This window comes from Gorilla gorilla, chromosome 8 (assembly GCF_029281585.2).
Source record: "Gorilla gorilla gorilla isolate KB3781 chromosome 8, NHGRI_mGorGor1-v2.1_pri, whole genome shotgun sequence".
Classification (NCBI taxonomy): Eukaryota; Metazoa; Chordata; class Mammalia; order Primates; family Hominidae; genus Gorilla; species Gorilla gorilla.
In genome coordinates, this window is record NC_073232.2 from 31928312 (window position 1) to 31941564 (window position 13253).

General features: G+C 36.0%; 1 protein-coding gene across 7 annotated transcripts in view; it reads left to right on the plus strand.

Annotated features, from left to right (window-relative positions):
- The window catches only part of ARMC3 (armadillo repeat containing 3), a 110699-nt gene that overhangs the window by 17790 nt on the left and 79656 nt on the right, over nucleotides 1–13253 (plus strand). For 6 of the 7 annotated variants that reach the window (XR_008668810.2, XM_019034324.4, XM_004049153.5 and 3 more), the window contains exons 3-4: nucleotides 682–799; nucleotides 10346–10471. Coding sequence is in view for 6 of the 7 variants with exons in the window: in XM_019034324.4 (XP_018889869.1) it covers nucleotides 682–799; nucleotides 10346–10471 (244 nt within the window). In the remaining variant the exon portion in view is untranslated. The remainder of the gene's footprint in view (nucleotides 1–681; nucleotides 800–10345; nucleotides 10472–13253) is intronic. The other variant, XM_019034326.4, reaches the window with a different exon arrangement.

Here is a 13253-nt window from a genome sequence, read left to right on the forward strand (position 1 = left end):
CTCAGGAAACAGGTCTTCTTAGAGTCCTATACTTTTCTTTAGACTATATTATCATTTCCCCTGTTCCAGGTTTTATTCAATTTTACATTTTGTTATATGCTCTTTTCTACTGCTTTTTTTATTGTTTTACATATGTAATTCCTGCTTTTCTAGAGTCTAGTGGTTGGAAAGCAAGTATTGATTATTGAGATGGTCATGGAATAAAATATATACAGGTATTCAAGGATTTCGTATATTGAGTAAGCATTTATATCATTTGATAAACATCTGTCATGTGCCAGATGACGTGCTAAGTGCTTTACATACATGGCCTCTACTCCTTTCCTTGCTTCTTTGAGATAGTACCTTTGAGATAGGTACTATTATCCTCATCAAACAGAAAAAGAAATTGACATTCTAGGAGCAAATTCATTTGATTCCACATGGCTAAATTGAGAAACTAGACCTGTCAGATTCCAAAACATTTGGCTCTTCCCACCATACCCCAGGCATTCCAATGGTGACAATTGTTTCTCTAGCGGTTGATGTATTTTTAATGAAAAACTTTGCAGTGCACTTATTGGGCAGTGACCACATCCTTTTTGCAAGATTACATTTTCTTTAAGTTTTAAGACCCATTCATTTTTAATGTGATTTTTAAAGCTCATATGTGAAACTGATAGTTTTCTTTCTGCCTTTCAGTTTGACCCATTAATGATTGAAAGCAAAAAAGCAGCAACTGTGGTGTTAATGCTTAATTCTCCAGAAGAGGAAATTTTGGCTAAAGCATGTGAAGCCATTTATAAATTTGCTTTAAAAGGTTTGGATTTTTTTCAGTTTATCTTTCTGTTTCATTAATTTCTTAAAATATTTCCTACCTCTTGGGCACTTTTCTTCCTAGTCTTTAACTTACTTGCTGTCGGATGAATTATTTCAGACAACCAGGATATTATTTAATGCATTACCTAAGAGCAATCTCTCTTCCTGAGTTCCTAGCTTAATCTTAAGGAGTAATTTAGTCACTGGGTAGAACAGTCATTCTGAAAGTTTCATTGTCGTTTTAGAAATTGTAAATGTCACAGAAGCTAAAAGAACTCCCAATAGTCAAGGCTGGAACAATTAGAACAACAAAGTAAAGCAGTATTGGCTTATCATCCAAGTGGAAAATAAGTATCCATGAGTCCATACTGATATAAATAAAATGGGTGAATAAATGGAAGAGAAGAGACAAATCTCCTGTGCAGAAGAATTCCTAATAGTTTATGTAGACACTCTTGACTTCAAGGAGGTGAAATATAACTTCCAACTCTTTGAGTGGGAGAGGTACAGAGTGACTTATTTCCAAAGAGTACAATGTAGAAATGGGGGAAAATAAGCTTACAATGGATAAACCTGACAAACACTACCGCAGCTAGGTGATCAAAATCAACACCACACGTCTGGGCGTGGTGGCTAATGCCTGTAATCTCAGCGCTTCGGGAGGCCAAGGTGGGTGGATCACTTGAGCCCAGGAGTTTGAGACCAGCCTTGGCAATGTGGCAAAGCCCCATCTCTATAAAAAAAAAAAAAAAATACAAAAACTAGCGATGTGTAGTGGTGCATGCTTTTAGTCCCAGCTACTCGGGAGGCTGAGGTGGGAGGATCACTTGAGCCCAGGAGTTCAAGACCAGCCTTGGCAACATGGCAAAACCCCACCTCTACAAAAAATAGAAACATTAGCCAGGTGTGATGGCACATGTCTGCAGTCCCAGCTACTTGGGAGGCTGAGGTGGGAGGACTGCTTGACCCTGGGAGGCAGAGGTTGCAGTGAGCTGAGATTGTGCCACTGCACTCCAGCCTGGGCAGCAGAGAGAGACCCTGTCTCAAAAAACAAACCAACCAACCAAAAAAAAAAAAAAAGAAAAAAAAAACAAACCACCAACTGTGATAAGTCCTATGAATATTAGGTGCTCTTGATATGATGTGATGAAAATGACACTTTATTTCTGTGTTATTTTTCTTAAAAATCTATAACCCCAGTCTAATAATGATTTTTAAAATCAGACAAATCCCGGTTCAGGTACAAAATACCTAGCCAATGCTCCTCAAAAGCTGTCATGGCTATCTATAACAAGCAAGTTTGAGAAATTCACATAATGGAGGCATTATGAGTAATGACATAGGATCCTGGGACAGAAAGAAGATATTAGGTTAAAACTAAGGAAATCCGAATAACTAAGTACTTTCATTAATAACAGTGTCTTCATATTAGTTCATTAACTGTAAAAAATGTACCATACTAATATCAAATGTTAATAATAGGGGAAACTGGGTCTGAGGTACGTGCAAAGTCTTTGTACTGTCTTTGTAACTTTTCTGTAAAACTAACATTGTTGTAAAACATAAATCATTTAAAAATTATAAATATTACACATCAGGTTCTACTGAAAGGTTTATTCATAGAGGATTTAAAAACATACAAGATGCCTATATTTTAGTCTTCATATTATTACAAATGATAAGATTAGACTTTTATTATGTTGCATGACATTTTAATTGAGAATATTTAATTGAGAGTTTAGTGTAACTAAACTGGTTTTTTTTAATAAACCATTTCAAACTAAGATAGGGACAATTTTGTTTTAAATAAATGATACTTGACATATTGTGTTGGAAACTGAATGAGAGAACAACAAATCATTCAATTAGCAAAGGGTACAATACTCACCTTGCTTTGTCACTCAGGTCATCACTGGGAATCCAGATGTAAACCAGAGTGTTTCTGGAAGTTACTATATCTTTTTGAGTGGATGGTGTAGAATCCTGGATCAAATTTCAGGGAGATGTTGGATTGTGCATCTATGGCAGCATGAATCCCATTCAGTCTTACAGAGTCATTATACATCATCTGGCTGTCACGTGTATCTAATTATGTGTTATCTCTTTTTGCATGACATGAAGAAATAGGCATGTATTTCATATGAAATCAATACAGAAATAATTTTAAGTCTGATGTTTTATACTAGTAGTATTTTCTAAAATTAAAAAAAAAATGATAGGACTTTGGCTTCTGGCCATGACGGACCACTCTACTGCCTGTAACAATGAATGAAACAGACCCAATATGTGAAAGTAGAGTAGACTTACTCTATTGGCGGAAACAATGAATAAAATAAACCAGATATATGAAATAACAGTTGACAAGACCATCAACATCAGACAATAAAGGGCAGTAACCACTGAGAGACGGGAAACAAGGGAAGTAAACCCTATGATTGCCTCAGATTTTTGACTTTAGAGAGCTTTTTGGCCATAGCACTGGAAAGGGTGACCTGGTGGATTCTCTGAGTTAAGAAGACAAACCTGAAAGTCCAGAGAAATAAAGGTATTCAGAGTTTTCAGGACAGAGCAAAGGAGAGGAATGAGTTTCACAGGAGAACTCAGGAGGTCTGTAAACGGTCTCATTCTTGTATTTAGAAGAGTAGTGAACAGCATGTACATGTGAGGGTAATAGTTGGAACAAGAGGCACCCAAAGGATTGGGGTAACAGTGCCTGGTGCTCACATACGGCTAGGAGTAATGCCTGTTTCCATCAGCCAGGCAGAAACTTCAGAATTCATGGAGCATTGTGTAGAATACACAGAGGAGTCTTGCCTCAGTATGAGAAATAATTAGTCCTACATTGTGCACTGTTCTAGTACCACCTAGTAAATATTAAAAGCAAGACTTGAAAGGATAAAGTTGTTTCCAAGTAACTTAATTTGTCCCTGAAAAAAATCTTAAGAATACAGAAATATCCATTGCCCAAGAAGGTAAAATTCACAATATCTTGCATCCAATAAAAAAATTACCAGGCATGAAAAAAAGCAGAAAAAATGCATAATAAGATATATATCAATGAGTAAATCAAATTGACCTAGATGTTAGAATTAGCAGGAAAAGACATTAACAGATTAATTACAACTGTATTCTATATGTTTAGAAAGTGAAAACATGGAAGCTATAAGACAGATCCAAATACAACTTCTAGAGATGAAAACTTCAATGTCTGAAATGAAAAACACATAGGCTTTGATTAATGCAGTTTGGACATTGCAGAAGAAAAGATTAATGAACTTAAATACATAGTAACACAAACTGTCCAAAATGAAGGACAGTGAAAAGGGATTTTAAAAAGATGAACAGAGATTCAATGAGGTATGAGAAAAATTCAAGTGTCCAATATATGTGTAATTGGAGTCTCTGAAAAAGGGAGACAGGGACAGAAAAAGCATTTGAAGAAATAATGGCCAAACTTTCCCTAAATCTGATGAAAACTCTAAGTCCATGGATCCAAAAAGTTTGTCAAAAACCAAGTGCAAAGAATATGAAATAAACCATGCCATAGTACATTATAATCAAATCAGTGCTTAAAATCAGTGATAAAGAGAAAATCTTAAAAGAAGCCAGAATCAGTAAAAACATGTTACATTCAAATAAAGATAAGGATGACAGTAGATAATAACAAATTATAAATAAGGATGATTTATCATCAGAAATTATGCAAGTGAGAAGTCTGTAGAGCAACAATCTTTAAAGAATAAAAGAAAAATAAAAACTTTCAACACAGAATTACATATCCAGAAAAAAGGTCTTTCAAAAACATAGGTGAAATAACTTTTTTTTCCCAAATATAAAAAGCTAAAATAATTTATTTCCAGCAGATCTACACTACTACTTACAATAAAAAGAGGCCTTTTAGGCAGAAGGAAAATAACACTAGATGGAAATATGGATCTACAAAAAAGAATACAGAGTGCTAGAAATGGCAACATATATGTTTTGTTATTTGAATCACTTCAAAAGCAAATTTATTATTGCAAAATAATCATATATTGTGCAATTTGAAACATATGTATAAATAAAATATATGACAACAACAGCCCCAAGATAGAAAGGGAAAAAATGGAAGTATACTATTGTTAGGATCTCATATGTGAAGTGGCATAATACCACTTCAAAGTAGACTGTGTTAAGTTAAAGATGTATACTGCAACCCTAATGCAATCACTAAAATAACAAAATAAAGGATAATATTAAATAAGCCAATGAAAGAAATAAAATGGAATCAGTAATATTCACAGAATACATAGAAAAGAAGGCTGAATATGAAGAAAAAAGAAAACATGGAATAATGGGGCATATAAAAAACAACGAGATGGTGGATTTAAATCTAACCATATCAAAAATCAAATTAAATATAAATGTCCTAAATACCTTGATTAACAGGGAGAAATTGGTATATTGGATAAAAAGCAAGAGTAAACCACATGCCACCTTCAAGAAGTGCATTTAGAATATAAAGACAAAAATAACGCAAAAGGATGACAACAGATATGTCATGCTAGCATGAATCAAAAGAAAGCCCAAGCATTAGTAACAGAAATATTAATATTATAAAAGTAAACAGAGAAAAGAGTAGTACCAGAGATAAAGAAGGTCATTTTTATAATGATAAAGGGATCAGTTAATCAAAAGACTGTGAAAAATCTTTTTTTTTTTTTTTTGAGACAGAGTCTTGCTCTGTCACCCAGGCTGGAGTGCAGTGGTGCGATCTCGGCTCACTGCAAGCTCTGCCTCCCGGCTTCACGCCATTCTCCTGCCTCAGCCTCCCAAGTAGCTGAGACTACAGGCGCCCGCCACTACACCCAGCTAATTTTTTTGTATTTTTAGTAGAGACAGGGTTTCACCATGTTAGCCAGGATGGTCTCAATCTCCTGACCTTGTGATCCACCTGTCTCAGCCTCCCAAAGTGTTGGGATTACAGGCATGAGCCAGTGCGCCTGGCAGAAAAATCTTAAACAGTTGTGTACCAAATATGAGATCTTCAAAATACACGAAGCTAATAATGCAAGGAGAAATAGATATCCACAATTAAAGCTGGAGATTTAAATACTCCTCTCAATAAATAAAAGAACAAGTAGAAAATATAAAAGGATATAAAGGATTTGACAATATCAATGAATTTAACCTAATTAATATTTATAGAACACTTTAAGAGCAGTAGAGTACACATTTTTTTTTCAAGTGCATACAGAACATTTATCCAAATAGATCATATTCTAGACCATAAAATAAGCCTCAATAAATTTTAAGTGATTCCAATAACACAAAATGTATTTTCATACCACCATGGAATTAAATTAGAAATCAATAATGCAGAAAATTCTGGGTAATTGTTAAGTAGTTAGAAAATAAATAACATACTTTTAAATGACTCATGAATCAAAGAAGAAATCAAAACAAAAATCAAAATTGAAAATTAAAACACAGCAAAAGATGCCACTCAAAGTATTTAGAGAGAAGTTTATTGCACTAAATGCCTATACTGGAAAAGAAGGAAAGTCTCAAACTAGTAATCTCAGCTTCTATCTTAAGAAACTAGAAAAAGAAGAACAAGGCTGGGCACAGTGGCTCACACCTGTAATCTCGGAACTTTGAGAGGCTGAGGTGGGCAGATCATGAGGTCAGGAGATTGAGACCATACTAGCCAACATGGTGAAACCCTGTCTCTACCAAAATACAGAAAATTAGGTGTGGTGGCATGCGTCTGTAATCCCAGCTGCTTGGGAAGCTGAGGCAGGGGAATCTCTTGAACCAGGGAGGTGGAGGTTGCAGTGAACTGAGATCATGCCACCGCACTCCAGCCTGGCGACAGAGTGAGACTCCGTCTCAAAACAAAAACAAAAAACAAACAAAAAAAATTAAACCAAAAGTTAGTAATAATAAGGATATAATAGATATCTCAGTATAAATCAATGAAATAGAAAACAAAAAAAATTGATGAGCCATAAAAATGAAAAGCTGCTTTTTGAGATCAATAAAAATGATAAACCTCGAGATGGATTGATAGACAAAATAAGAGAGAAGACAAATTATCCATATCAGGAGTGGGAGAAGGGACATCACTAGAGATCCTACAGATATTAACAGGATAAGAGGAATATTATGAATAAATTAATACCAATAAATTCTACAACTTAGATTAAGTGGACAAGTTTATTTCAAGACATAAATTTCCAAGCTCACTAAAAAAAGACAGCTTGAATAGCTCTATATTACAAAAACTGAAATTTGTAGTTAAAAACTTTCTCACAAACAAAACTCCAGGTCCAGATGGTTTTACCGGTGAATTCTACCAAACCTTTAAGGAAGAAATAATACCAATTACACACAAATACTTTCAGAAAATTGAAAAGTATGGCATACTTCCCTATTCATTCTGTGAAGCCACCACTACTGTATAAAGGCCCAAACAGCAAACGGCAAGAAAGAAAGAAATCTGCAAGTCAGTATGCCTTATTAACATAGATGTAAAAATTCTAAACAAAAGTTAGCAAATTAAATTCAACAATGTATAAAAAAAGCAAACACATCATGACTAAATGACTTATTCCCAGATTGCAAGGTTGGTTTAATAACTGAAAATTAATCAAGGTATTTTACTATGTGTGGTAGGTAGAAAAATAACCCCAAAATATCTACATCAGAATCCCTGGAAGCTATGAAAATAGTATGTTACATGACAAGGGATAAATAAGAATGCTGATAGAATTAAGGTTGCTAACCAACTGACTTTGAGATGAGGAGATTACCTTGGATTATCTAGGTTGGGCCAACACAATCACAAAGGCCTTTATTGGTGAAAGAAGAACGCAAGAGAGTCAGAATTGGAGAAGACATGATGGTGGACACAGAGGTCAGAAGGGCGTGATTTCTGGCTTTGAAGATGAAAGGGGCTCACTAGCCAAGGAATGCTACCTGGAAAAGAAAAGGAAATGGATTCTGCCATTGGGTTTAGCTCCCAAGGAGCACAGATAGCCATGCCAACATTTTGAATTTCACCTACTGAGATATATATCAGACTTCTGACTTCCAAACCATAAGATAATAAATTTGTATTGTTAAACCACTAGATTTGTTATTACAGCAGCAATAAGAAAAAAATATATTTTTTTAAAAGAAAAAAGAAAAACCATATGATCATCTTAATACATGCAAAACAACCTTTTTGGCAAAATCTGACATCCACTCCTGATAAAATATGTCTGCAAAGTAGGAATAGATATAAACTTTCTCTCCCTAATAAAAGATACCTACAAAAAAAACCTATGGCTTACAACACACTTAATGGTAAAAAACTGAATGCTTTTCCCCTAAGATCAGGAGCAAGAGAAGGATGTCTGCTATCATCACCTTTATTCAACGTTGTATGGGATATTCTAGCCAATGCAATCAGGCAAGAAAAAGAAATAGAAGGCATCCAGAAAATTTGTAGTTAAAAACTTTCTCACAGATTAGAAAAAGGGATAGAACTATCTCTATTTGATTTATAGAAGATGACATAATCTGGCTCTGTTCACTCACCCTAATTATTTTGAGATTAATTCATATTGTAGCATTTCTTTTTATTGCTACCATTATATGGATTTACCACAGTTTGCCTGGGTCATATGGTAGGTGTACATCAACATTTTAAGAAACTGCCAAACCATTTTCCAAAGTGATTTGTACTGTTTTATATTCTCACCAGCAATTTATGAGGGTTCCAGTTTCTCTCTACACTAGCTGGCACTTGATGCTGTCCATGTTTTTGATTACAGCAATCCTTGTGGGTGTGAAGTGGTATCTCATTGCGGTTTTAATTTGCATTTCCCTAATGACTAATGATGGAGAGAAAAATGTACTTTATTGTCATTGTATATCCTCTTTGGTGATGTATCTGTTCAAATCATTTGTTCACATATATTTTAAAATTTGGTTGTTTTCTTATTCAGTTTTAGAAATTATATATTCTGGATATACATCCTTTATTTCTGTATCAGACATATATTTGCAGAATTTTTCTCACAATTTGTAGAATATCTTTTAAAAAAATTTTCTAGACTTTTTTTCTGTAAGCAATTTTAGGTTTATAGAAAAATGAGGCCAGGCACAGCGTCTTGTGGAGCCCGTGATTCCAGCACTTTGGGAGGCTGAGGCAGGAGGATCACTTGAGCCCAGGAGTTTGAGACCAGCCTGGGAAACATAGTGAGACCCCATCTCTAGAAAAAAATTCGAAAAAAAAAAAAATTAGCTAGGCATGTTGGTGGTTGCCTGTAGTCCCAACTACTCAGAAGACTGAGGTGAGAGAATCGCTTGAGCCCAGGAGGTTGAGACTGCAGAGAGCCATGATCACACCACTGCACCCCAGCCTGAGTGACAGAGCAAGACCCTGTCTCAAGGAAAAAAAAAAAAGAAAAGAAAAATGGGAAGTAGAGTTCCCATAAACACCCCTCCTCAATTTGTTTTCTCTATTATTACAGTTATCTTTTGCATTGTATTAGTCAGGATTCTCTAGAGAAACAGAACCAATAGGACATATGTAGATATATATGAAAAGATTTGTAATGGGAATTGACTCACATGATTGTGGAGGCAGAGAAGTCCCACGACAATACCATGTGCAAGCTGGAGAATAAGGAGAGCCAGGGGTGTAATTCAGTCTGCGTCCTAAGGCCAGAGAACCAAAGCTGCTGTAAAGTCCTAGAGTTCCAAGGCCTGAGAATAGGAGCTCTGATGTCCCAGGGCAAGAGAAGATGGATGTCCCAGCTCAAAAAGAGAGAGGATTTTTCCTTTTTACACCCTCTGTTACTCAAGCCCTCAACAGATTGGATATTGCCCACTCACATTGGTGAGCTCACATCTTTACTCAGTTTAGAGATTCAGATGCTAATCTCTTCCAGGAACACCCTTGCAGACACACCCAGAAACGTTTTAGTAGCTATTTGTGCATCCCTTAGCTCAGTCGCTTTGGCACATAAAATTAATGTGATGACATCTATAGACAATTCTAACAAATCCACAAAAAAGGGCTAGAACTAATTAATTATGCAAGGAAGTATTTGTTGAGTGTCTGTTACATGACCGGCACTGTCCTAGGCACCCAAAGGTATGAGAAAATAGGGCAGAAAGGGCATCTGTCCTTATGGAGAGTTATCGTGGAGTAGGCAAGCAAAACACAGAGGTTGTTAAGTGATATGACAAAAATACAGCAGGATAAAGAGGGGTAAGACAGACTTGGATGTGGTGACAGAATTAGATAGGGTGATTGTGGGGGACTGCTCCAAGGAGGTGCAGTGTGAGCTCAGAACTGAAGACAAGATGAAGCCAGCTTTGTAAACAGGGGAAGGGAGAGGAGGAAATGTCCGGGATGCGTGTACTTGAAATTTATTCTGAGGGAAATATGAACGGAAGCCAAGAGTAATGTGAAAGGCAAATGGCAAATAAGAAATTGGAATGGCACAAGGCAGAATGCTGATGAGATCGATAATATCCATGTGTGGTTTTGTTTTACGTGTGATGTCAGGTGAGGAAAATAAAACAACCCTCCTTGAACTTGGAGCTGTGGAACCTTTAACTAAGCTACTCACCCATGAAGACAAAATTGTAAGAAGAAATGCTACTATGATATTTGGAATCCTGGCTTCTAATAGTAAGTATCAACTTTTAAAAATAATCAAATAATCCCATGTTAATGCATTATCATTCTTTTAAATTTAACATTAAGGAATTTGTTTCAATTTTATTTAAACTGACTTTCATGTTCACAAAAACATTTTATCAGTATAATGCAGCAAATGTGTGATTTCACATTTTAAGGGATAATTTTAAAATAGGAAAATATGTGCAAGCACATCCATGCAAAAACTCCTCTCAGAATTGGTGATGTAGTCCTACAAGCTGAGAGAGCAATCATTTTCTCTTAAAATTATTTTTCTTGAGTTAGTGTAATGTAACTTGCCTGCCTATATATATCTTACATTTCATATATATTTCATAGTGAACAAAGCCTAAAGAGTTTTGATAAACTCTTTTTTTGAAACTGCAAACTATATTTTGCAAAAGATAAATTTAAATGTGCGTTTACCAAGGTAGGTGGATCACTTGAGGTCAGGAGTTCAAGACTAGCCTGGCCAACACGGTGAAACCCCGTCTCTACTAAAAATACAAAAAGTAGCCAGGAATAGTGGCGGATGCCTGTAATCCCACCTACTTGGGAGGCTGAGGCAGGAGAATCACTTGAACTCGGGAGGTGGAGGTTGCAGTGAGCTGAGACTGCGCCACTGCACTCCAGCCTGGGTGACAGAGTGAGACTGTCTCAAAAGAATAAATTTTAGAAAGTTCATTTACTCCTTAAATCAGACCTATTACTTGCTTGGAATCATATATGTCATATTATTATATTAATATATAATATATAATGAATATATTATATAATATTAATCATGTGTACATGATTAACATTAATATGTGATTAATATCAATATACAATTAATATCAATATATTACTATAATATATTAATATGTAATTATATATTAAATAACATATTAGTATCATACAATATGATGGTATATTAGTTAAAAGATGCTATTATGTCCATTAGAATATCAGTTTGAACACCATGCTAATAAACGCAGTCTCTGACTTATGAACAGGATATATTTTCCTTGTCATTTTCTAATGGTAGTTTTTGAGTCAGCCACCAAAAACCCTGTAACTCATAATAAATTTTAAATGACACTCTTAGTGGAGACTGAATTCTAACATGAAACTTAGGCTGCTCTGAATAAACACATGCCTATCGTGGTACATGGCTAAAATCATTATACTTTCCCCATCTTATGATAATCTCAGCAAAACACAAGCACGGATTCTTTCCTAGTCTTCCTGCCCATCCGCCCCCCGCCATTTTCCCTGGACCCCGTGTGATGACAGTGAGGCCTCCTTATTCCTTGTCCAGCAGGGATTGTGGTATGAGTGTGTTCAGGGACAGTTATGAGTGGAAGTTGGGGAGAGACGTGGAAGGGCAGTTTTGTGTGGCGTCTGTGCCATTACAGCCTCAGCTACAGAGACTGCACTTGCGGGCAGCTGCTGTGCTGGAAGCAGATGGGGCCCTGTGCGAGGGGTCAGTGGAAGGCAGTGACTTTGAGAGCTCTGATGGTAGTTGTGCTGTAAGGCAGGGGCCTGCGAGTGCTTCCGGAGATGGCAACAGGATGAGGACAGTCATGGCGGAGTGCATGTCCCACCAACTTAGACTATGGTAATACTAGTTAACACTTACATACACTGACGAGGGGCCAGGCACTGTGCTAAGTGCTATTGATACATTAAATCATTTAATCCTATCTAACAGCCCTGTGAGGTAGGTACTATTATTATTGCCTTTACATCTGAGGTAACAGAGGCATACAGAAGTTAAATAAGGCAGTACTCAATTGAATTATGGGCCTTCCTAAATTTATCACAAGGATTATCTGTGTAACAATTCTATGTTAGTATCATAATGAATGTTTAACCAAAAACAAAAAAAAGAAAATTATAACCAAAAAAGGGAAGATTTTTTTATTTCTTATGTTTTATTCTACTTACATACCATTGAATTTGAGAAACAAAAATATTTTGTGGCCAGGCATGGTGGCTCACGCCTATAATCCCAGCACTTTGGGAGGCTGAGGTGGGAGGATTGCTTGAGCTCAGGAGATTGAGGCTGCAGTGAGCCATGACCACACCACTGCACCCCAGCCTGGGTGACAGAGCGAAACCCTGTCTCAAAACAAAAAAACACACACAAACCTTTGTAATATGTCTTATGCAATTCTTTATTTTAAAAGTAGGATATATATCTCGAAGCATTAGTTCATTTGCCCAAAATCATGCAGGTGGTTAGTAGTGGAACTGAGGTTAGAGCCCTGCACACAGGCATACCTGTCTAGCTTTAATTAGGCTGACAAAAATAGTATAAAAATGTACTTTAAAACAGTCAATATACTTATTTTTAAGCATTTTTGGCATTTCTAATAATCAAATTGAATGTAAGCAATCAAGATGCATTAATTAAAATAGGCTGGGTAATCTTACTTGCATTCTGTACAAGATTTATTAAAATCAGAATTTAAAAATACCCTCCCAGCAACACACACACAAAGATTACTATTACATAATAAATAAACGTAGGGCACAGTGACTCAACTCTTCTGATATGTGTTCTAGGCACACTTTGCACTTTTATGGTTGTTTCTAGTGTCTTAGAAGGAAGTACAGCTCATGATCGAGGAATATAGGCAGGCTAGAGAATGTGTGGGGTTGGCCCTACCTAGGCATGAAACCTGCCCCACCACTTGCTTTGTGGTTTTGAGCCTCAATTTCCTTATCTGTAAAATGAGATAATAATATTACCTGTCTCATAAGGGACTGTTCAGTAGATACTACCATT